This window comes from Salvia splendens, chromosome 3 (assembly GCF_004379255.2).
Source record: "Salvia splendens isolate huo1 chromosome 3, SspV2, whole genome shotgun sequence".
Lineage (NCBI taxonomy): Eukaryota > Viridiplantae > Streptophyta > Magnoliopsida > Lamiales > Lamiaceae > Salvia > Salvia splendens.
Genome location: NC_056034.1, coordinates 4,751,123 through 4,777,458, shown reverse-complemented (window position 1 = coordinate 4,777,458; position 26,336 = coordinate 4,751,123). Strand labels below are relative to the sequence as shown.

The following is a 26,336-nucleotide window of genomic DNA, read 5'->3' as shown; positions in this document are numbered from 1 at the left end:
AATCAAAAGCTATAAAACATAATATTCTAGATAAAATGTACAAAATGATAGTAGTAATATACTAGTATAAAAAAATGGACTTTTGTCTCAAATCAAATCGATTAGAAACCAATTTACTACTAATATTTTGCATTCTCTTTTTCAATATATAGAGAATGATTGATGTAAAAGCTACTCTCTTTATCATAAATATGGAACATAAAAGCTACTCCTCTCCTCTCTCTTCCACATTCTGCTAAAAACGTGTGTGATCTATAGATTCTATACTATACTAACTCATCCCTCTCTCTTCCACATTTTTCTGCTAAAAACGTGTGAGCAAGCAGTTTTCTCTCATCTCTCTCTTCCATATTTTCTCTCCATCTCTATCTCTTCCACATTTTTTTCTCTCATCAACTTCTTTCTCCTCACCCACTATCTTCCATGGGCTGATAATCTGAGATCTTCTACTGCATTTTAAAATGCAAGAAGTAGAGTATGAAACGCATGATGCATTTTATTTGTTTATTATTTTATGTTATTATAATATTGTAAAATACTATATTTAAACTTGCAATTTAAAATACTTAAAAATTATAACTGGGATATTGTATATTGTTCGTGTGTTTTATTTATTGCCATACACTATAGAAATTAAATTAAGTTGTACTACTTACATTATAAAATTCACTTAGTATAAATAAAAATACTGGCAAATTCAAATTATGTTATACATATTATTTGTATGCTTTCTTTACTTATAAAGTCTAATCACGATATAAGATCTATTTTGTATATTCTTTATTTCGTGTAATTTGTAATATTAGTTTAATTAAATTTTATAATGTTATAGTAACATAATAAAAAATAATAATTGTATCCAATTTTGTGTTTCATTCACTGTTATAATTATAAATGCAGTACCAAATTTATAATATACGTTTAATATAAAGTGAATTATATATCTAGCCCGGAATAAATACATAATTAGGTAACACGTACGTCAAATAAAATATATACATATGTAAGGTCGCAGTTACATATATTATTCATCTAAAAATTACATATAAAAATTTAAATAATAATAACTTTATCTATCTTCTTGTTATAATAAAGCATTTTAAAATAAATAAAATTATCAGTAAAATTAATTTTAATCAAAATTAAAAGTACAAAAGTTATACTGGTATATATAAGTAAAGCAATAAATGTTTAGATCTCATAAATATTTTAAACGTTTATTTCGGTACACATAGAATAAGGTGCAATATATTATAAAAAATAGGATAAATAAAACATATACAAAATAAAAAAAATATTTAAGAACAAATACAGAAAAATAATACACATAACAAAATAATACAGTAGCACATTTAATTTTAATTAATTATACTAATTGCAAGATAAAATATAATTGATATTTTTGTTAATTGTTATGCAAAAGTCTATACTGTCAAAATGAAATATACGAAATTCTTATTTCTTTATCTCAAATCATATTTATAATTTCTTATGTAATTAAATATCATTCAAATTATTAATTGAAAAATCAAAGTGAATAAATTAAATAGTAGTACCCCCTATGTGCCATTTCATGTGACACATTTTTTTTTCGTACGTGTTGTGAAAAAATCATGATAGATAGCTAAAGTATAATGAAAGTAAAGTAAGAGAGAGAATAATGTAGAGGATGTCACGAAAAACTTAATATTTTGAAAAAATCATAATAAACAGTTAAAGTAGATGAGATCTCGAAAATCATAATATATGCAATGTTTGATGAATCACCTCTGTCATTTTGATTTAAAGATTTAGAATAAATAAGACTTTCTCAAAAAACGTAATATTTTTTAAATTACTCCATTCATCCACTAATAAACTTTCTATTTTGTCATTTTCATCTGTTCACCAATAAATTTTACATTTATTTTTTACCACTTTTGGTAATGGACCCCACATTGCACTAATTTTATCTCACTAATATTTTATTATAAAATTAATAAATAAAGTTTAAAATTAGACAGATTTTTTATTTTGGTTTCATTATTCAATTTTTTTCTTTTTGATATTTATGTATATTTATTTTGTAAGTTCATTTTTTTAGTATTATGACTTTCCATAAAAAATTCCCAGATATAGTTGTTGTCATGATTTTCAATTCTCTTTCTCTCCCTTATTTTATCCATTAATTTTTGGATGTCAAGCTCATTAAAAAATAAAGTTTATATTTTTTAAACCCGTTTAATATTTTGAGGCTATAAAGTTAATACTTTCTTTTTTCTTTCTAAAAGATTACAGTTTTTAGGTCAATTTACCAGTCGACCTTAATAAAAATACTAATAATTACATATTCTTAACTAATTTAATATTTAAGGCTATAAACTTAATATTTTCTCTTTGATTTATAGAATATTAGAGTTCTTAACTCAGGCCAGTACATCATGCAATAAATTAAATTATATTTGAGTTTACAGTTTTGATTTTGATTCTTCACTTTCTAATATTTTTATTTTTTAAATACTTAATTTTTGGAACATTACATCGAACCTTGATTAAAAAAAATAATCATATGTTTTAAACTCGTCTATTTTGGACATAAAGCTATAAAGTTAATATGTTCTCTTATTCTTTCTAAGATATTAGGCCATCCACGACGCTGTTCCTATACCGTTCCTAAACCGTTCCTTAAACTACTATTTGCGGGCCCACTGTACTTTTTTACTCCATTCCTTAACTAAGGAACGGAACCTGCAACCCTCCGTTCCTTAACCGTTCCTTAAATTACTATTCATTTATTTTCATTTTTTATTTTTATTTCCAACCAAATTCAATTAATAAAAACACACTTTAATAAAAAAACACACAACATTAAAACAAAGTTACAACTTAAACTTAAAAAAAATAAAAAGCACACAATTAAAATCCTAAAAAAATAAAATTACACAATTATAATAATTTCATCCGCCAAAGTTTGCCCAAATGTGCTCAATTAAATCCTGTTGGAGTTGGGCGTGGGTGCTAGAGTCGTGTGTCCTTGCACGAATAGATAATCGTTCTTGTATAGACGGATGCGCTCCACTTCGAGGCGGACTACTTGCGGTTGAGCTTCCGGGGGATTCGGGGTCGAACCAATTTCCCGCCTCGAGTCCTTCGTCTTGGACAATCATGTTGTGCAAGATTATGCACGTATACATGATGTCGACCATGTTCTCCATGAACCACGTACGAGCCGGGGCTTTGATGATGTTGAAGCGCGCTTGGAGAACCCCGAACGCCCTCTCCACATCCTTGCGAGCATCCTCCTGCTTCTGCGCAAAAAGAGCCTGCTTTGGGTTAGAAGACCCACTGCACGTCTTCACGAAGTTGATGGCCGGCGCTTTACCATCCAAAACTTCGGTCAAGAGGTCGGACTGGTGGAGCACGTTTACGTCGTTGTTCGACCCGGGGACCCCGAAGTACGCATGCCAGATCCAAAGGCGGTAGTCGGCAACGGCCTCGAGTATAACGGTTGGGTGGGTGCCTTTGTGGCCGCTCGTGTAGGACCCCTTCCACGCCACCGGGCAATTCTTCCATTGCCAGTGCATGCAATCGACGCTGCCGAGCATCCCGGGGAATCCGTGCACTGTTTCATGAAGGTCGAGCAGGAACTGACAATCGGTCGTGCTTGGCCTCCGGAGAAATTCATCGGTGAAGGCTGCCCGGACGCCTTTGCAGAATTTGAGCAAACACATTCGCCCAGTGCTTTCTCCGATGTGGAGGTATTCGTCGAACATGTCGGCCGTTTGTCCAGTCGCAAGCTGGCGGATTGCTGCAGTACATTTCTGCAGCGTCGTGTGGCTGGGACGGCCGACCGCATCGAACCTTTCCTGGAAGAACTCTTCCCGGGCTGCCAAAGTATTCGCGATGTGGAGAAATAACGGTTTCCCCATGCGGAAACGGCGACGGAAGTACGTATCTCCCCAAACCGGGTTATCGCAGAAGTAGTCGTGTACTAACCTTGCGGCGGCTTCCTCCCGGTTACGATGGATGTACGTACGGGAGCGTCGTTGGGGCGGCGCGGCTTCTTCCGCCTCCCGTCGTCGATCTTCTTCAAGTGATTGTTCCAATATTTGACGCATTTGTTCAAAAGGATCCATTAATTTGATTAAATTTGGGAGAAGAAAAACAGAGTTGATTTGAGATGAAAATTGGGGTGGAAATAGAGAGGATTTGAGAGGAATAGATGTGTGTTTGTGAGTGAAATGAGTATGAAATAGGAGTATTTATAGAGTAAATAAATTTAAAAAAAAATAAATAAATAAAAAACGGCAAAAAAACGGTAACAATACCGTTGCAATTTTTTTTTAATTATTAAATTCGATTTTTTTTAAAAAAAATCGAATTATTGCGTCACCGTGACGACGCCCACTCGCAGGGCAGCGAGTGGGCGTCACGCGTCGAATGGGAGGCCGCCACGTCGCCTCGGCGCATGGCGGAACGTGTCGTGCCGCGTCTCGCGGGAACGGCACCGGCACGGAATGGCGACGGAACGGGCGGCTGCAACGCGTGCCGCCGCGGTTCCGTTCCTCCGGAACGAAATAAGGCACCGCAACGGCACGCGTTGCGGGTGCTGTGCCGTTGCGGGTGCTCTTAGAGTTTCTATCTCAATTCACTATAACATGCAAAAAATTAAATCGAGTATATTATGGAGCAAATTAAAACTACTTGAGTTTATGGTTTTGATTTTCATGATTTCATAATTTTCATTTTACTTATTTATTTTCTAAAATCCTAATTTCTTAAAATTCTTTTTTTTTTTGTACTATTGAACCTCGATCCAAGAAATAATCACATGTTCTTAACTCATGTATTTTTTTGTATTTTATATTGTACTCTTATTTTCTTTGGACATAAAGCTATAAAGTTAATATGTTCTCTTATTCTTTCTAAGATATTAGAGTTTCTATCTCAATTCACTATAACATGCAAAAAATTAAATCGAGTATATTATGGAGCAAATTAAAACTATTTGAGTTTATGGTTTTGACTTTCATGATTTCATAATTTTTATTTTACTTATTTATTTTCTAAAATCCTAATTTCTTAAAATTCTTTTTTTTTTGTACTATTGAACCTCGATCCAAGAAATAATCACATGTTCTTAACTCATGTATTTTTTTGTATTTTATATTGTACTCTTATTTTCTTTGTTTCTTAGCTCAATTCCTTATAACATGCAATAAATTAAATTTTGATATATGAGGAGTAGTATATTACTAAATACTTACTAATTGAGTTTACGATTATTTTAAAAATTTTATGATTTTAATTTTCTTTCATTATTTTCCAAAATTTTTGTTTCTTTAAATTTTTAATTCTTGAAACTCATAGTCAAGCCTCGTCGAAAAAAATTCAAATGTTCTTAACTCTTATTTAGTATCTTAAAGCTTTATGATTAAAATTTTCTCAGTTTATTAGCTCAATTTACTATGTCATGCAACAAATTAAAATTTGATATATAATAATAGTACTTGTGTTTACGGCTTTAATTCAAGAATTTCATAATTTTGATTTTAATTCTTTACTTTGCAAAATTTTAATTTCTATATTTTTTGCATTTTTGGAACGTTACCTCTAACCTAGATAAAAAAAATCGCATGTTTTTAATGTAGTTAATGTTTTCTATTATTATTTCTAAAATATTCACTATATTATGCAACTAATTAAATTTTGTTATATGATATATTAATAATAATTTAGTTTAGGGTTTTAATTTTAAGAATGTCCTAGTTTTAATTTTAATTCTTTACTTTCTAGAATTTTAATTATTATAAATCCTACTTTTTTGAAAAATTAGAAAGTTTGTGTAAATTTAATGGGAAACTAAGTTGAAACAATATTTTATAGGGAGTAGTTTACTGTATGTTTTAGAAGAGAGCTGCAAAAAGAAACTCTATTATTAGTCAGTGTATTTTTTATTAATAATTAAGATATAAACTTGGTATTCCTAATCAAAACTAAAATTTCATATTACAATTTTTGAACAGAACTTGTAAATGAAAGGAGACGTTTTACTTTTAAAAAAATGATCCAACGTAGCTGTAGATAACGGATATGGATGGAGTAAGATAATAGATATGGAGATTCAATTCGATGAGATAAATATCAAGTTTAATTTTCTGTTGAGATTTAAAATAAATAAAAGGTAATTTAGTATATAAACAATATAATTAATACTAAAACCGGTTTAAATAAAACCGGTTCGGTTTGATTAAAAAATTAAGGGCAATATGTACATAGAAATTATGTACGAAAATCTTTTCCCTATAGTTTTTTGCATGTTAGTATTATATTATTGTGTTCTGTTAGGTTGAGATTTTTTAGCTTAATTGAGAATTGAGCATTTTCAGCCACTCATCCATAACATTTTCAAAATATCAACTGCAAGTAGATTATGTCAACTCGTGGGTATTATCGTTAATAGTCTGCACATCAAATGTCAATAGCCTGCACATGAATGGTATATGTAGTTGACATGAATGGTATATGTAGTTGACATGGGTTGACATGAATGTCAACAACTTATAGTTGACATGAATGATATATGTAGTTGACATGAATTATATATGTAGTTGACATGGGTTGTACACATAGTTGACATTATATGTGTAGTTGACATGAATTATATATGTAGTTGACAAAAAAATATATTTAAAATAATAATAATAATAATAATAATAATAATAATTAAAATAAAATTTAAATTAAAAAAAGTATTTATTGAATAAAATGTACTAAAAGATTACCATTATGTCACTTCATAATTAATTAATTTAAAAATATTTTTCATGTGACAAATTTTGGACCACTTATTTAATAAAAATGAGTGACTTTATAATGCATCTCAATTCTGGATCACAACCCTTATATTACTACATTATCACATTTTAATTAAATTAAATAAGTAACGGAATACTCTAGCATTGCATTTCATTTGCTCCTACCCTGAATCCTTATATGGGACGCAACCTCTCTGTCTTTGGCCATATATATTCAACCCCTCTTATTTTCTGATCGAACTTTATCTCGTAAAATCCACCCAATTTTTTTTCCTGTTTCTTTTAAGCCTATACTCTTTCAACACAATCAATAAATCAATCAAGGATAATCGCACCTCCATCTATAATTTCGCCGACTGTAATTCCGCACCTTTAATTCATCGTTTTATTTTCCCTTCACGTCGACCCTTATCTTCCCTCGGTTAAGTTTGCCTTAATTTGATGTTTCCCGTTCAATTGTTGCGGATCGTTGTAATCCTACCTGCTCACTTGTTGACACGTCGTGTGATTTCATTTTTCTTATTATTTATGGGTAATCTGAGGATCTTACTGATTAAAGTTTTAAGATTATTAGCTTTACAGACGTTGGATTGGGAAATAGATTTTTCGGTTTTTGAGTTTCTGGAATCTTGTTGGGGATTGGTAAATTTTTACCGAATCGGTGCACAACTCGTACAATCGTAGTATTTTATGACCATCCAACGCCTTACTTAAGTTTAATTTGAAGCAAGTTAGTAATCTGAAGAGTTTAATCAAGATGCCGAGCTGAATTCAGGTCGGTGAAGTCGTAGTTCATGATTTTGAAGAGGATTTATGGGCTTTCTCCCCCCTGTAATATGTTTCCTTGAACAAGATAACGGTAGCATTGAACGGGGACTTGCGTTTGCTTTCTTTGCTACTGAGTTTGTAGATCTGTAGATGAGATGTGATGCAATTTTGCTGAATGGTAACAGTTGGGTTAGATTTAGTTCAGCAAGTGAACCAAGCTTTTGTTGGCGTGTTTGATGTTGCTGCATTCTGGTTTCAATGTTTGCATTTCTTTGTTCCTTATCTATATAAATTATGAGTGATATTTCCTTGCCATTGTTTTAATTGCAAAGTTGGATCTTATGCAAATGACCTTTTTTGTTCCATAATACAACTGCAGGTTGTGGGACTCATTGGTGATTGTGGATCCACAAATATGCAATAATTCTTAACTTGACGCCTAACTACTCCAAGAATTTTAGGACACTGCTTGTCTGAATAGTTGTTTGAAAAGTTCACCAAGGCTTGCCATCCGATATGCTATAAAGTCAACTAAAGATATTGTTTTGTGTCATTTGCTAAATCAGAACGTTATAAGATTCAGACCCTCTGTTTTAAGGTTCTGAAGCTGCCAGTAAAAGAGAAATCTCAGTGCCTTTTAGCGGTGAGTAAACATAATATGGCTGATATCAATGTGTACAGGAATGCGCTATTACCTTCATAACATTTCAAGTTATGTTACATGATGGGATTACGTGACATTCCGTGCCATATGAATATTTGCAAATTTATATATCAGCTGAAACTGTGTAGTGGTTTAAAATAAACACAGTGCTCCTTGTTTTTACCTATGAATGGTCTGGGAATCCGGGGTGGGGTTTGGATTGAGTGTATGAAGCAGATCCCAGTCCTTAACTGTTTCAGATCAGTAAGGGATGATGAGTGGTAATTATTTTTTGGTAAGTAGTTACCTCTTTTGGTTTGTTACCCCTATGAGGACTCGTTTAGTGATTTTGGTGCATGCAATATAGAGATGCGTTGCTAGTGGCAGATCACTAAGAATCATTCCTTGCAAACTTGTGATATGTTCACATATATCTTACCTGCTGTTAGGGGTCATAGCGAAATGTAAAATTATGATCTCTCTTTTAAAGATGGTCTGATTTTACTGCAGCTATGTGTTTTGGATGATGACCAATAATGTTTGAATTTGTAATTTTGTTTAATTCACAATGTTTCAGCATGGAATAAAACATGTCTAACTAACTTAATAAACTTGTTCTTGTCCTGTTCTTTTTCCTTTATTTTCTGTGTAATTGAGGCACTCTACTAAAATTAAAATTTAAGTTTTTGTATATCTACATACCTCATTTGAAAAAGAGGTTCCTCTTGGGCTTTCTTTTAGATCTATTGAGTATCTTTATTCTTTTTGTGGATTTGGTAATGACATGTAGAGTAGATGAATTGTGGTCTTACAGCTATGAAGTTGAGTTTTTTGGAGGTTGGGATAACATAGAGTTTGATGCTTATTTGTGTATGACCTGATGAAATGATAATTCAGTAAGAGATACTAGTATAAAATTAATCGCTATCTAGAATTAAGCTGGATGCCTGCAATAGTTCATTCCTCTCCCTCCCTCAGTGTGTGTGTGTACCCTCATTTTCACTTCAGTTGAAACTCCCATTTGTTTTATGAAATGATAATTATTTGCATCAATACTTACACTTCATAATGTTGTCTTCAGTGTGTGTTTTTTTGTTGTTGTACATTAAAAATTGTGTGCTAATGCAATCGATATTAGTAATATATCGCAGTGCACATAAATGGCTAGTAGGAAAAGAAGCATGTCACATGATTCAGATGTGTCTCATCTGTACAAGGAATTGGATGAAGCCTTATGTCCCATATGCATGGACCACCCCCACAATGCTGTTCTTCTCATTTGCAGTTCCCATGTTAAGAGTTGCCGCTCGTACATATGTGATACTAGCTATAGGCATTCAAATTGTTTGGATCGTTTTAAAAAACTGAAAGAGGAAAATGTAGACAACTTGTCTGCAACTAGTTTGGCATCTGAAGGTAGTCATGACTCTGTTTTGAGTGGGAATTTGGACCTGACAGTGACGACAGATCATGCAAATCACACAAACACACGAACTAGCATGGTACAGATTGGCATGCCTCAAGGAGATTCGGGTGGACAGAGCACCCACAATGTTAATCCGAGTTCTGGTGAAGAAGGAAGAGTTTGGGAAAACCTTGATATTGGGGAACCCAACATGGAGAAATCGGATGAGGTGTCAAAATTGAGATGCCCTCTATGCCGTGGGAAGGTTTTGGGGTGGAAAGTTGTTGAGGAGGCTAGAAAGCACCTGAACCTAAAGACTAGAAGCTGCTCTCATGAATCGTGTCTGTTCTCTGGTAGTTACAGGGAGCTGCGTAGGCATGCAAGAAGGGTTCATCCAACAGTGCGCCCAGCTGATGTCGATCCATCTAGACAGAGAGCCTGGCATCGCCTTGAAGGTCAGAGGGAGTACAATGATATTGTTAGTGCAATTCGTTCAGCCATGCCAGGGGCTGTTGTCTTTGGTGACTATGTGGTTGATGGTGGGGATAGGCTGTCAGGTGAAAGAGATAGAAATGGAGGTGCTGGTGAGGGTAGCCGGTTGTTGAGCACCTTATTCCTGTTTCAGATGTTTGGTTCACTGGAACCTGGCGCTGAACCAAGAGGTGGCCGGTCAAGACAGTTAGCAAGACATCGCCGAGCTGCTGGAACCTCTTCCAGACGTCGCTATCTCTGGGGTGAAAATCTATTGGGCCATCACAATGATGACGATGATGACGATGACCAGGATCATGATACAAACCTTAATATAATGAGTGATCTTGGTGATAATGCTCCTCCAAATCCAAGACGGCGTCGGAGGCTAACACATGCTGAGTCGGATGAAGGTCAACAATAGGGAAGCACAAATTGCAAGTAACCTCGAAGAAGCTTGTGGTGGGTCTTGTCTGACCTGATGAGATGCAGGTGACCTCGTGATGAAGATTCGACATATATGACTGAGACAAGGGTCATAATGTACCAGATCTACCCCAGAATAATGAACGTGTCAACGTGTGTTATATCTGGGCCTGTTCATATATAAGATGTGATTTTTCCCCACATGATAGGGAAAGAATAATCAAGAACCTCTTTTATTTTCATTCTTTTGCAGCTGCTGAAAATGTGTGACCTCTCTCTGTCCTTTATCTTACACTGGATTGGTATTATAACCTTTCAGCTTCCACTTGTACCATCTAAAATGTCATTTCTCTTTAGCTTATTCATGTTCTATACCTCTCTTTCCTCTCTTATCTTTTCTTGAGCTTGGAAATGTGGAATGTGGGAGGTATCTTGTATAGTTTAGTAAACTGTCAAAGGTCTTACTTTGGTATTAGTTTTTAGTATCATTGTCTAAATGAACTATTTCGAGATTAAAACTTTGGTAGTTTTTACTATCATTGTCTACGTGAACTATTATTGAGATTTAAATCTCGTTGACGTTCAAATCGTTGTATTTTAGGGAGTCTTTTTTTTAATCCAGAGTCTCTTGTTTATCTCGCGTGCCTTCAATGGGCCTTTTTAGGGAGTCCTTACTTTAGATGATTGATTATATCAAAATACTCAATCCATCAGAAGTAATTTAATGTGATCTCTGAACAGGAATCGCCCCAAATAAGAAACTTTCTACAACTAAAACTTCGATTGTTGATATAATGCATTGCAATACCGAGTCCAAGACCATATATCGGTTATTAATACGAGATAACGAGATGCAAGGATTGCTAATACAAATCACACAATTCCTAAATAACACTTCAATTAAGGATTTGCAATCAATACATATACATTATCCACTGGCTGCGCGTGCATTGGTGAGGTCGTCGACGCAATCCCCTCTTTCAAGCACAGCAGCAGCACCCATGCCTGAACCTGCAAATCCAGTAACAGATGTCATATATACTCTCATGTACAAAATCTGATACACTTTGTACTACAGCAAAGAGAGGATCCGATTACCTATGCACATAGATATGACACCAAATCGACAATCCTTGCCACGACGTTTCATCTCATTAAGTATTGTAGCAACACAACGAGCACCTGAGTGAGAAAACAGATTGTTCACCAATCAATCCAACCAATCATCACTCTCTTGGTCTGATGTTGCAATCATGCATTACCTGTAGCTCCCAGGGGATGTCCAAGGGCCATTGCTCCTCCGTTTACATTTACTTTTTCAGTATCAAGGTCTAGCTTTTTGCAGCAATATACGAACTGGGAAGCGAACGCCTGTACATCAATGGCAATCAGATGATTTTGAAGTTCCCAAAGTATTGCTACTGTTTTAATTCAATCACCCAAATACCTCATTTATCTCAAACAAGTCAATGTCCTTCAGTTCGAGACCAGCTGACTTGACTGCGGCTGGGATAGCAACAGCTGGGCCGATACCCATGACACCAGGCTCCACACCCACAGCAGCAAAACTCCTACAGGCAAAATATGTTAAGGAAAAAAAGTCAACAAGCTTGCAAATCAGATCAAGCCACTTATTGTACATGCGTTATATGCTTAATAAAGAGAACATGGTAAAAGTATTGTATAAAGACTTTCCCAGTGTGAAGCTGGCAAACTATTATTACCATGTTTCTGTTTTATCAAGACGTATTATGTTTTTACACAATGAAGATGATACCAAATGAAGAATTCATGTGGGGAATGTCAAGGATATGAGTAGTTTGCAAAAAGAACACGCACGCCAAACTAATTTGTAAAGTTATGAACAGAATTTTGTAATGTTTATTTTACTTCTTTAATGTAAGTTGTTAATGCCAATTTATGAGACATGGTAAGTGTTAACCTTTCTATCCACGATCTAGCCATGTAGGGGGGAAAATTAAAGAACCATGCAATAAGCTATATAAAAATTTCCAAGGACTACTAGAGTATCAAGTATACAGATCCACAAGGAGATGTTCACCTAAATACGCCAAGAATCGGAAGCCCCTTTTGCATAGCTAAACTTCGTTTCATCAACAGAACAGCTCCTGCACCATCACTCACCTGACTTGCATTTCCTGCGAAATCAGAAGGTTATCTTAGTCACCCAACACAAGAAAATACCATGTAGTTCACATTGCAAAATAAAATACCAATTCTTTTACCAGCTGTTGTAGTTCCGCTGCTCTTGAATGCAGGCTTCAACTTTGCCAGGTCTCTCATGTTTGTGGTTGGTCGAACCCCATCATCTACCGAGATTACAACAGGTTTTGCCTCACCAGTTTTAGGGTCGACAATCTACAAAGAAATATTTTATGAGCCGAAACAACCGAAGGTAATATCTATCACATTAATAAGTACATTGCCAGTTCAGGTTTACCTTAGTAGAAACTGGAACTATTTCATCTTTAAATTTCCCAGCTGCAATTGCAGCTGCAGCTCGGTGGTGGGAGACAACCTGTTTTCTTTTCAAGTAGGGAAGGTCATTCACCGGTTTGAGTTAAAAATATATCGACTTTTAACAACAATGTAGAAAACTCACAGCAGCTTGATCCTGTTCTTCCCGAGTTACCCCAAAGCGTTGTGCAACATTTTCAGAAGTAATACCCATTGGAAGGAGACAGTCACGAGCTTGAGTGAAAATGTCTTTCTGCGAACAGCAAATGGCAGTGGAAATAGTAAGTTCTATGAGGCTAACATGCTTTTTGCAGAGAGAATAATAATACAGAATATAATTTGCACATACTTTTGGGTTATCCGACTTGAACCTGTCGACATTGTCTACTGACATAGACTCCAATCCAGCAGCAATGCCTGCGCATTGTCAATAATGACCAATGGTCAGTATAAGGCATATTAACCATTGTTGAGAGCGATTCATTCTTACCTATATCATAATATCCCGCTTTTATGAAGGCAGCAACATCAGCAACAGCCTGGAGACCAGAAGAACATTGTCTATTGACTGTTCTGAGAGGTACGGAATCTGTTTAGAAATGAAGTTTCAGAATTGGTGAGGAACAACCTAAGGAATAGAACTTTCAAATAGTCCAAAGGTGAATATACATGTTGTACAGGTTGTAACAAGATTCAAAGAAACTTGAAATGATACATCATTCGGAAACATGAAATGTAAGAAATGAAGTGAGATTTTTTTGCATTCGGATAAAATATACCAGGAAAACCAGCATAGAAAGCTGCCATCCGACACTCAATAGCTCTGAGTGAACCTGGAGCCAGGACAGTTCCTACAACTATATCTCCTACTTCAGAAGGATTGAGATTTGTTCTATCAATCACCGCCTGCAATCAGGAGAAGATACAAAATGAAAAAGCGAAGAACACCATGGTTGAAAAAAAAAGGTACTCCCATAACTAATCAAGAATCAAACCAGAGCAACATCTGACAACAAATAATATATTATTAGGAAATCTTCAGCTAAGGTGCTCTCTTGTCTACTTTGAGTATCATATACCTAATTCTATAATCAAACTAGAGTATCATTTGAAAACAAATAACAAGAAACAAGTTAGAAAATCAAATCATGTCACGCCTGATGGTTGTCTTTGAATGAAAACTAAAGCTTACCTTCAGTACAGTGGCAAGCAAATCATCTGGAAGGGTATCCTTGAATCCCCCTCGCTTAGCTTTGCATATGGCAGTTCGATAAGCGCTGCAAGACGCAATAGATGCATGAAGCACTTAGTAATTTGCAACTTTTCACAAGTCCATATTGCAGTAAACAAAAGATTGCGCAATGATTAAAGTGAGACTACTCACGCAACGATAACAATGTCATCTCCAAAAGCAGTTGTTCTTTGATAGGCCCCACCATCCCCCGCCGAACATATGGATTGCTGTTCAGAGAAATCATGATGACGAATGGGTTTAAGATTTCACATAATTACAATACTACAACAACGTGATGCCTCGAGATCATTAGTATGCTCTTCTATAACGTCGGCTGATATCTGTACAACACTAAAGCCTAATCACATTGAGTCAATGAGAATTCGAAACAAGCATACCTTTATTTTTTAATCACGTCAATTCAAGGCTCGTAACAAATCTTCTATATCAAGTTGTTTAACTAGAGAAACTATTGTTGTCTGTTGAGGTTAAAAATTTTCAGAAAGTTTAAATTTGGTACGAAGGTTACTGCTCTGGATGAGACAAAAAAACTGATGTCTAAAATTTTCCAAGATAAGATCACAGTCTCTACAATTGCAAATCTAAACATCGATCAGGATTCGGAAAAGCTGGCGATACCACCGAATAAAATCTAGCAATTCGATCTGAAGAAATACACCTCAAATGGAGTTCATATCCAAAAAAAAAGCATAAAATAGTCGACATCAAATAATTGCAATCACAACGAATTGATTGAATCAAGAGATATAGAGAGCGAAGAAGAGAAACTGACGGATAGAGAAGATTCAGGGTTGTGGCGAGAATAGGAAGTGGGTTGCAAATGCTGAAGCAGAACTCTCTGTCTGTTAAGTGCTTTCTCCATTCTCTCTCTCTTCTCTATTGGATTTGTTTGAGTTTGTTGACTTCAAATGAGAAGGTGCTTAAGTAGTTGTGGAAGTTTACTGATTATAATTATATGTGTGGACTGTGGACGGCGGTGGGACTCAATTGCAATCAAACTTCCCGGTAATTGTCTTCACGTTTTTCACAAGTCTTTTTTAAATGCTGAAACTGAGACAAATGTTGTTTTATGTTGTTTTATCATTTTGTCACATAGATTATATAGTTAATCTAAAATTTAAGTAAAGCTAAAATTCTAATGCAGTACTGTAGGAATGCAACTAGGGAAAATAAACTTAAATTTCCTCACAGTTATATTTATTTTGTTGTTTCACTATATTAAAAGTTTTATTTTACTACATCTTAGTACAAAAAAGTTTGATTTCCCCTTAAGGATGCCATGAAGTTTTGATTAGCATATGTTCTTCAGATTCATTTATTTGAATAATAGTAATAGTAAGTTACAGTTAATAAAAAAAGCGAATTAGTTAAATAGGGATCAAACAAAAAGGAAAAGATTATTTACTGAAATAAAATAATAATACTACAAAAGATGTAATGTGTTTCACCTTAATTCATTCAAATAAAAAAAAAGGCTTTGTAATTTCACCTTAATTTCGTAGTACTACAAAAAAAGAGAGAGAGAGGCTTTAGTTGACCGGCGTGTATATTGGTCATTGACTCATTGTATTGAAATATTAGAACTATAGATTCATGTTATTATATAATTAAAATTTGATATTACATGATAAAATAAGATATTACAAAATTAAAATAATTAATTTAAAATTAAGAAAAAAAATTAAGATTCATGTGTGTGCACATGGTCATATTCCCAGTTGATACATATTTCTAATCCTAAGAAGTAAGAACGATACCACTACAAGAGTACAAAATAAGGAGTACATGGGTAGTGTTTATCAGGAAAATAAATATAAATTTCTACTATTTGAGATTTTTATGTATATTAGTAAAAATTAAAAATTGAACAATTTATTATACTTTCAGAGTTTTGCTCGTCGGACTACTATTTCATGCAAAAGCTATGGGTCATGTAACATGTTAGTGGAGTACTAGTGTAATGTTATTCCCAGCTTATAATAAAACTGGAAGTGCCATTTCCCATTATTTTTTATAATTAAGGTTTTCTTACCAATAATTTAATTTTACAATTAAAGTATGGTGAAAAGGTGAGAGGAAGAAACAAGCAACAACAATATGGGAGGTTGGTATGGATCAGTGGCGGATCCGCTATCATAGACCCGGAAGTAATTTTCTATTATTCTCTTCCGATAGCTTTCCACGTCGCTCCTCCCTCCTCCGTTAGCTTCCTATAAAATTTATTTCGCCCCCTTCGATCCTGGATACGCTACTAATAAGGATTATGTGGGGCCGGTACCCGCTACATTAAACATGTGAGTTATGAGTTATGACCGTCACTAAATTCTCTCCCTTCAGTTATTATTCTATTATTGCTTTTTAATTTATAGTGGAGTATTTACTCCTTAAAATATTTAGTTCATTATAATAGCGTTTTGTTAACTCCGTGTTTTCAAATTCGTATTGTGAACTAAAACATCTTTATAGTGAACTAAATCGCTCTTATAGTGAATTTAATTAATTTGTGTTCTCTAATTTTACATATTGCTCTATATCACTGCTCCTCCCTACCCTAGACTCGTTAATTAGTCTCCACGTAGTACTTAAATAATTACTCCTTACTGTGTGTGACAGATCCTTCAGTGGCTGTTGAAGATACCAGAGCAAGAACCTCCAAGAATAGCATCACATTCAACTAAAAAGGAATGTGATCATGAGGGTGAGATTAAAAAAAAATCAATAAATTAATTTCTTGCATCATATAGAATTAGTTATGAATGAAACTGAATTTCCAATTCCTTGTTTGCACTCAGAAAAAAAAAGAATACCTCTTGGAACAAAGGATCTCCACTCCCGAGCAACAAAAGTGGCTCGTCAAGTTCCTCGGTTTTGACTATGACATAGTCTATCGACCAGGACGAGAGAATAGTGTTGCAGATAGCTTATCGCAGCGCGAAGATTTAGTTGAGTTGAATGCCATATCCGTCCCACAATCTAATTTATGGACGGAAATACGAAGAAACTCTACCTTGGATGATGAAGTACGTAAATTGATTGATGATGTGGAAAAAGGAGGAGGTAGCACTGATTGTCGCTACACAATCAGCCAAGGATGCCTATTGAAGGATGGTAAGGTGGTGGTGTCAGCAAACGATGAACTCCGACGAGCTATCATCAGTGAGTTCCATGATTCAACCATTGGGGGTCATTCGGGAATCCTGCGCACTTACAGTCGAATTGCACGAAATTTTTGTTGGAAAGGTTTGAAGGCAGCAATACTAAAGTACGCACAACAATGTGATGTTTGTCAACGCAACAAGGCAGACACTCGCAAGCCGGGAGGGCTATTAGAGCCGCTTGATGTCCCCAAGACTATATGGTCGGATATCTCGATGGATTTTGTAGAAGCATTACCAAAGTCATCCGAAAAAGATGTAGTGATGGTGGTTGTTGATCGATTGTCGAAATACAGTCATTTCATAGCTATCTCACATCCTTTTACTGCAAAAAGTGTGGTTGACACATTCGTTAGAAATATAGTAAGGCTACATGGTGTCCCCCAGTCTATCGTTTTTTATCGAGATAAAGTATTCATGAGTCTATTTTGGCAAGAACTATTCCTCCAAATGGGGACCAAGTTACTCATGAGTAGCGCTTATCACCCAGAAACTGACGGGCAAACGGAAGTGACCAATAGGAGTTTGGAGCAATATCTTCGATGCTTCGTTGCAAATCGACCTAGATTATGGGAAAATTATTTGTCTTGGGCAGATTTCTGGTATAATACTACTTATCATTGAGCCATTAAAATGGCACCATTCGAAGCATTTTATGGTCGTGCACCTCCCATAGTGGTGCCTTATGAGATAGGATCATCCCTTGTACAAGAAGTTGACATGACACTACGTTCTCGTGATGAAATGTTAAGAGAATTAACAGCTAACTTGGAGTTGGCACGACAACAACAAAAAGCTCAAGCTGATAAGGGGAGGAGGGCGGAAGAGTTTGTTGTTGGCGATTGGGTCTACCTAAAACTACGTCCTTTTCGACAACAAACAGTTTTTAGACGCACACATCAGAAGCTTGCAAGTAAATTCTACGGGCCATTCCAGGTATTAAGGCGGATAGGATCAGTCGCATACGAGTTGGATCTACCACCAACAAGTCGTGTACATCTGGTATTCCATGTTTCTTTGTTACGAAGGCGTATCAGAGATAAAGTAGATGCTAGGGTTTGTATACTAGAAATCACCTTTCGAGTGATTGAATACTGTAAAACTGTAATAATTATTTTCCAATGAATGCAACAGATTATTTTTGTCATAATGTTGTTATGTTTTACATTTAATGGATGTTTATTGCATATTTAAATGTATAAGCGAACATAACATAAGTCTAAGTCTTTGTTCTAGTAGACCGGTTGTGGGGTGCGCTCAATTTAAGGTACGCGGTCAGTTCTAAACAAAGAAAAATAAGAATTTCACAACCCAGATAGACCTAGACTACCTATCGTGAAAGGTTGCAATGTCAGTCCGATTATTTCTAAGCCTTATTGAAATATGATGACGTTGGTGTGGTATAGCACTGAATGAATCTAACAGCAAGACGAGTCTTTATGCTATCTACTGAAAGACGAGGTCTTGATAATTAATTTCTTAATCAATGTACGTTAGCATTGAGCATACGATATTGAGTATCTAGTACTTTGACTTACCAAAGGTGCGGGTTTCTCGTCACCCAACGATCCAGGTATATTGGGTAGTGGTGATCATTATCTAGCGGTGCTAGGATTGCTATTATGTTGAATCGTGCGCGAGGAGAGTCTCATTTGATAACATCCACAAGAGGAGCTCGAAACAAGGTTTTATTATTCGGAACCTAGCTAGTTGGAGTTTAATTACTCTATGAATAATAAATAAGAGTTTCTTGCTAAGTCCACTCTTGGATAATAAAATATGTTAATTAATTAAGTCCATAGCAGACATTAATTAATTCATGGATGTTTCTATCTTAAGCGCGGGAAATGAATTAAACAAATAAAAGGAAACCCGGAATACTTGTAATTTCGGATTTGGAAAGGTAGTGCAATATCACTTCTGTAGTGGCTGCTTGTAATATTCCAATATAAGCTTATATTAAATTGTGGGTTCAATTTAATTAGTAAAAAGCTAATTGGGTGAGGTCATGTCCAAATTCTTCCTTAGATCCCTGATTGGGCCCAATATGTGACTTAATATAAATAGGAGAATAAAGGAGACAGAAAATACAATTATTAGTGGCAAAAAAATTTGTCCCTCTCTAGAAAGAGAGAGAATTCAAAAATTGCTCCCTCCGTGAGCTGAGTTATGTCTTCATTATTCGAGTCCTAGTATTCTAGTGAGATTTACCCACACAAATATCAGTATACAGTCCGGGACACCAGTCAGAAGATCAGAGGTCGAGTACTGAAGATCTTCACGTGGAGACGGAGCAAGCCATCATCGATTCTTGATTGAATCAACGAGGTAAATTGGCTAATTCCGTAGTGAGCATGTTTTAGGGATTTTATATGCTAAAGCATGTTTTAATTCAAGTTATGAGCATGATACGTGTGATAATTACGCGAATAGAATTTGTCTAAATAATCTGCTAAATAGATCAAATTTATGTGATCGGATTTCATGCACGCTTCCGCTGCCAACCCCTTACAGTAGAATCTGTTCCTTTGCCGCCATTGACAGAAACAGGGCTTCCGGTGATTGAACCAGAGGAAGTGTTAGCTATACGCTCGGTTTTGGTCAAAGGTAAGCCTCAAGCACAAGTGTTGATCAAGTGGAAACATTTGAATGTAGATGATGCTACGTGGGAGATCGTTGGCGATGTTCGGAGTCGATTTCCGCAACTCCAACTTGAGGGCAAGTTGGTTCTTGAAGGAGGGGATGATGATGAGTCTGTAGTAATCCGTAGGAGCACAAGAGAGAGAAAGCCTCCACAGAAGTTTACTTAATGAAGAGTAATGTCTATTCATGTTAATAGTGTCTTAGTCAAGAGAGGTGTCCTTTCATGAAAAAGTGTCTTTTCATTTCAATAGTGTCTATGTCAAGAGTCGTGTCATTTTATATGTGACTCCTGAAACATTATAAAAGGAGCCCATGTATATTATTATAGGATATCAGAAATATATATATAAAAGAATATAGCTATTAAGGCTAAACTTATCTTGCATATTTCCATTGATCACACCGAAGCCTTTCGGTCTCAACAGGATGGGTGGCCGTGCGACTCCTAGGGGTGGCGGTAACCAAGCATAGTTGGTAGTTGGTTCTTGTTTGTTTGCTCTGGAGAAGTGCTTGCCTAGTTTGCTATGTTAGAAAAGTCGGTTTGCAGGTGATGAAATAGTGGCTTTATTTCTTGAGGTTGGTTGGCAGGTGATGGTTATTTTGCCATAACATATCTGTATGAAGGTCAAGCAATATTTGCAGGTGTTTTCTTTATGTAAATGTCCAAGAGCAAGCAACCAAATTCTGACTGGCTATATAATTCTTTTGTTTCGTTTTTCCGTTTCGTCTTTCATTTTGCTAAATTTATAAACATCATAGAATCTTTATCTTAAGATGTTTCAAGAAAATGAAATATGAAGAGTGAATATCGTAAATGACAAAATATAACTACGATAATGAAATAATGTGGTAAACAATCTATTATCTTTTGAAATTTAAACTTATTTGACGTCTTTAAATTGTTCAAATCTTTAAATTCTGAAATAACTTATACTAGAATATTCAGTGCATATTGTGCATGTAAAGCTCATCGAAAGAAAACTTGGTCTTATATTAACGGCTAGAATATTATTTTAATTTTTAAATTATGATTGTAAACAAGGATTAAAGATTGAATACAGGCGTGTTTCAGATATTATATGATTATTAAATTTATTTAGTTAGACAACTCCACATTTCTTCTGGAATACAAATGAAATTTTAGCAAGTAACCAGATCACAAAATCAGATCATCTAGGCAAACGAGTCAAAACACTAACCAAATGATAATAGCATCTACGGTGGGTCACCCTATGCACCGCCACGTCAGCATTTTATCCTCATGTCATTCCACCTGCAGTGAGGCGCCCTAAGGGACGCCCTAAGCATTTTCTTCAATTTGAATACTTAAATAACTACAAAAATTGAGAAAACCCTTCATTTCATTTATAAAATTAATACTAGTACTAGAATATAAGTTATTCTAGTATAAGTTATTTCAGAATACGCAAACTCAGCGACGGCGTTTACGGGCCCACACTTCTTCAACCATGTCGTTCATGAGCTGCGCATGGTCGTGTTGGTTGCGCATTGGGGCCTGTCTAGATAGAACCTCATTGAAGCCTGTCGGTAATCCTCGAACGGGGGACTCAGTCGCTGTGCTGGAGGAGCTAGATGCACTTTCGTCATCGGTCCAATCGGTGATGCTCCCACCTTCATGTTCGGCTATCATGTTGTGCAAGATTATGCACGCATACATGACATCGGTGAGGACTTCCTTGAACCAGAGACGGCCCGACCCTTTGACTATTGCCCACCGTGCTTGGAGCACACCAAATGTACGCATACACGTTCGTGAGCTGCGGTGTGGTCGCGTCGGACAAACGTCCGACGTCGAATAGGCCTGGGGATTTGCTCCGCCGCAGCCGCCACTGCCGCCGCCGCCTCCGCCGCCTCGCGTTACATTATGGCTAAGCATTCCGCCATTGCGTCGTGCACGGTTGCATTTAAGGCTCGAGTCATGGTCGGACTACCGTCCTCCGAGTAACTCCGGTCATCGTCGTGGTTCATTTTGATTTGTGAGAGATGGAGAAACGTGAGTGCTGAGAGAAATGAGAGATGCGAAAAATGTTCGTATGAAAAATAGAATGACAATCGAGGTGTAAATAGACAAATTTCGAATTTAAAAAAAACGCATTGCATCGTCAACGCCATCATCCGCGGTACCCACAGTGGGCGGATGATGCCTTATCGTCCGCGCTTTGTCCGCGGACTAAGCGTAGGGCGCGGACGACGCATCGTCCGTCGTCCGCGGAGCCACAGTGGCGGACGATAGCACGCTCGATGCATCGGGCGCGCTATCGTCCGCCCCACCATGGATGGCCTAAGGACCAAACTCCTAATTATAGCTATGAGCATATGATACAACGGAGGTAGTGGACTTCATCGGGCGCGCTATCGTCCGCCCCACTTTAGATGGCCTAAGGACCAAACTCCTAATTATAGCTATGAGCATATGATACAACGGAGGTAGTGGACTTCAGGTAGTAATTAAAAATATAAAATGCATTAAAAAAAATGGAAAACATGGCAACAAAATAAAGATTCCAGAGAATGACTACCTAAATTCTTTGTTTGACTTGAACAGACAATGTGGTCAGCCAGATATTAAGTACTAGTACTACAAAATACAAATACAATCGTAGAAAATTAAGCAATGTATGACTATGAGTCTATGACTCATATGAGAGATCATGAACGTTCTGACCTCTTGTTTTATTGTACAACGCGTAACTTATTGACTAAGCAACTGAAATGGTAGTAGATACGGTGTTATTTTCTAAAAATACAAATACTAAAATTTCATTCCCAAAAATAAAATGATGCTCTGATAAACTATTTTTCAATGTAAAAATGCAGAGCTCGTTGCCGCAAACGACTCTTCTAATACAATTCAGAATACAAAATATACAACAAATATTATCTCACAAAAATACAGGATAGAGCAAAAGGAGCAAAACATGTCACAAAAATTATGGGAAACAAAGCTCATAACGCAAAGATGCATTATAGTGTGTGTTCTGTCTGTCAATGAGGACAACCTATATATGCAAACAGACACTTACTTATTACCGCAATTGAATCCACCACACACCGATAGAACTATGATTAAGATCAAGGCAATGATAATGGCAAGAACAATAAGCTTTATCTTCATATTTTGCAGCCACATCTTTCTTCTCATCTTAGTTCCCTGTGTCCTAAAATCTTGAGCCTGTCCAGTAAAAGAAATAACACATCACAGATTGACTCACGAGATATCACTAACAAAAAATTCCAAAGACAACACATATATCAAGAGGATGCAAGAATTAGGAATACAAATACAGGTCATGCAATTGGCAAGGGCACCCTAAGCTACCAACCAGGAAGGCAGAATCAAGCACCCAACATCAAGTACAAACAACCAAAACCAATACACCACAAACTAATTTAACTCATACTAACCAAAGCATTTCTAATATATGAATGTGAGTGAAGATGCATTACTAATTAATTGCCCATCCAAGAAGTTCATGTTTTACAAAAATCTCTACATAAATGTAACATCCAATTACGGACCTGGGAACGAAGATTCTCAGTTTTATCAACAAGGAGCTCAATTTTCTCTCCGCGATCAAGAACCTGGAAAGTCAAAAGAATTGATATTAAATCACATAATATTTACAAAGGACCTAAACCCAATCCACATCAATAATTGAAACACAGAATCATATAATAAGATATAGTACTATAATAAAAAGATGCATCCACAACCACTTGCCTTTTCAATGTTTTCCATCATAACTCCTTTAACTTCTGAAACTTGAGCTTTCACCTTCGCAAGTTTACTGATCTCGTCTGGGTGATCAACACAGTACTGCATTTGCTCTTTCAATTTGGACCTAAGACATTATAAAATAAGGTTATTAATGTCTGCTATGAGAAATACTAATAATTAGGCCAGGGTAATATTGATATGCGAAAACGAACTTAATGACGAAATTACCCAAACTCTTTATTCAGGCTGTTGGCAACAGCTGTAGCAGCCTTTCCTCCGCCATATTTCTTGGTAAAATCCTCCTTGATTCGCTCAAGAAATGCAATAGGAAGCTGTCTTCCAACAGATTCAACAGCCACAACACAATATGCTATCATTCAAAAAAATAAAAACTGTATTAAGTAAAAAATCACTAAAATTCACTGCAATCCTCCAAGTAGCAGCCATCAAACGATAACTACGCATCAATCAAAAGCAGGGGCATATTTGAGAAAGAATGGCTACGGCACAGGAAATGGAAGGAAAAAATGAAAAAATAGACAGATCGGAGGAAGCGGCGCTTACTGAATCCATCCTCAACGAGGTAATTGAAAGTATGGCCGTCGCAGTTGTAGGTGAACTTGTTGTTAGAGGCCGGGAGTTTCTGGAGGCACTGCGCGGCAATTCCGGTGAAGTTGCCGGTGAACTCAGTGTACTCGGCCAGGATCACGGTGCCGCGCGCCACGAAGCTGTAGATCAACGATTGCTGCCCCATATCTGCTGCTCTCTTTCTCTATCTCCCCGGTAAACCCTAGGCGAAGCCTCTACGCGCGTAGCTATAACCGTAGTCCGTAGAGATATAGATTGGGGAAAATGAGAAATAACGGTGTGAAAAAAAGAGTTGTTGGTGTATTTATGTAAGGGGAGACAAATCTAGAGAGAGAAACATTTGGGAGAGGAAAGCGTGGGACGAATATTTGATTTTCAGGAGAGAGAAATTGAAAGGGGGAGTTTCAGTTTTGAGTTATGACGCTTTTCATTTTGTGCGAAAAACGATTTGGTGTAAGTTGTTAAACCACATCTGCTATTCCATCCACTCCACTCCTCTCCTCTCCTCCCACGTGTAGTTTTCATTGTTTTCATCTTTATTTTTGAATTTTGAATATATCGACTGTTGCTGCTTTGACGAAATGGAATTATGGATCTATTAGGATTTAGGATTAACCCTCATCATTGTTATTTCCAAATTTGTTCTTTCCATAATTGTTTCCTTCACATTCCTTTAAATTTTTCTAACTTTTGAAAAAGTTAAGTATCAGTCTTTATTTATTTTAGACTCTGAATTGAATTGAATTGAATTGAATTGAATTATCCATTCTTAATTAAAGTTTTCTGGATAACTCGAAGATGAAAAAACATTTATTGCTACATTTTGCAGTTCATAATCGAATAAGCATATTTATTTTTAAAGTAATACAAGTCAATGAGGGATTATAATTACTAATATACATATGTCACGTTCTATTTTTTTATGAATTTTGGCTATGATGAAATGTACATCTCTATTAATAATATTTTAATATTCTTTTTCTAACTAGTACAGTAGTATACAAATTCTGAAAGTTCCTACGATTTCAAGTCCTTACACTTAATCTTAATCTCTCTCGATTTTATTAATATATTAATTATTTGTAATCATGCATTGACACTCATCTCTCAAATCTCGTTTCAACAAAAATATAGATCAAATATGTGGAAGCATTAAACACAACAATAATAAAAATATAACAGAATCTAGATAAAAATTCAAATAAACAATATAGTCAATTACTACTCTCTAATTCAAATTTCTAAAATAACTGGTTATCCATATTCGCTTTTGAAAGCAGAATAATAAGTATAGTATTCATGTTCAATATAAAACATAAAGCTAATTAAAAAGTAGTAGTAAAATTATTGGGTATTGTATAAAGTATAAACACAAAGTTCATAGTATGTAAAATGTGAGCTATCACGCGGGGCATGTATTGGGTTCTGGACAAATCGGTGGTCTAAGACACCTATTCTATTCAAAACTCAACAAACTCATTAAACAGCCCAATAAAGAAGAATTATTCTTAAACATACTAATAAAATGATTTCGCACAAATTTTATGTGTATTTAATTATAAAAACTTAATCTACTTCTTTTGAAGCTTAATATTAATAACCATTTAAACTATTCCTTAAAAAACCTTTAAAACATACCTAACTAGTTAAATAACTGGGTTAAACATAAATATGATACATGCATGTTTCATGAGCCGCAAATCAATTAAGTTTGTAGCTTGCTTGTACGATTTCCATAGTTATGACCATTTAAACTTTCTTGAAAAATATAAATTAGCATGAATTATATCTCATCTAGCTATGCAAGCAACAGTAGAAGAAAAGGATAGGAATCAAGAGCTGCATAGACAGGGGAGCAAGATGGCATGTCCAAAAACATATACAGCAACATTTCCAGCTTCAATAAATCGTGGTTTGTCTGTCGTCGTTCCACCTGCACATGCATCGTTCCCCAACTCCAACTCATTC

The 26,336-nt window shown here is 35.6% G+C and overlaps 3 protein-coding genes across 6 annotated transcripts; 1 reads left to right on the top strand and 2 right to left on the bottom strand.

Annotated features, from left to right (window-relative positions):
- The first annotated feature begins 6,980 nt into the window (after positions 1 to 6,980).
- LOC121794488 lies at positions 6,981 to 10,871 on the top strand. 4 transcript variants are annotated; one of them, XM_042192670.1, is made up of 2 exons: positions 6,981 to 7,155; positions 7,945 to 10,871. In XM_042192670.1, the coding sequence occupies exon 2, from the start codon at positions 9,369 to 9,371 to the stop codon at positions 10,506 to 10,508; it is 1,140 nt and encodes a 379-aa protein (XP_042048604.1). In that variant the 5' UTR covers positions 6,981 to 7,155; positions 7,945 to 9,368; the 3' UTR covers positions 10,509 to 10,871. The 4 variants fall into 4 exon arrangements, with proteins under 4 accessions (XP_042048604.1, XP_042048602.1, XP_042048603.1 ...); XM_042192668.1 differs by having other exon boundaries at positions 6,981 to 7,329; XM_042192669.1 differs by having other exon boundaries at positions 6,981 to 8,208; positions 9,360 to 10,871.
- Positions 10,872 to 11,272: 401 nt separating this feature from the next.
- LOC121794487 (3-ketoacyl CoA thiolase 1, peroxisomal-like) lies at positions 11,273 to 15,172 on the bottom strand. The gene is made up of 14 exons (XM_042192666.1): positions 15,016 to 15,172; positions 14,373 to 14,449; positions 14,181 to 14,265; positions 13,768 to 13,894; positions 13,479 to 13,577; positions 13,338 to 13,405; positions 13,134 to 13,241; positions 12,972 to 13,049; positions 12,757 to 12,889; positions 12,573 to 12,669; positions 11,958 to 12,081; positions 11,773 to 11,881; positions 11,609 to 11,692; positions 11,273 to 11,521 (listed from the first exon to the last, which is right to left on the bottom strand). The coding sequence occupies exons 1-14, from the start codon at positions 15,103 to 15,105 to the stop codon at positions 11,439 to 11,441; spliced, it is 1,362 nt and encodes a 453-aa protein (XP_042048600.1). The 5' UTR covers positions 15,106 to 15,172; the 3' UTR covers positions 11,273 to 11,438.
- Positions 15,173 to 22,820: 7,648 nt separating this feature from the next.
- Positions 22,821 to 24,766, bottom strand: LOC121797128 (vesicle-associated membrane protein 722). The gene is made up of 5 exons (XM_042195858.1): positions 24,345 to 24,766; positions 24,009 to 24,150; positions 23,784 to 23,904; positions 23,582 to 23,644; positions 22,821 to 23,234 (listed from the first exon to the last, which is right to left on the bottom strand). Exons 1-5 carry the CDS (start codon positions 24,532 to 24,534, stop codon positions 23,082 to 23,084), a joined length of 669 nt encoding a protein of 222 aa, XP_042051792.1. The 5' UTR covers positions 24,535 to 24,766; the 3' UTR covers positions 22,821 to 23,081.
- Positions 24,767 to 26,336: the final 1,570 nt, after the last annotated feature.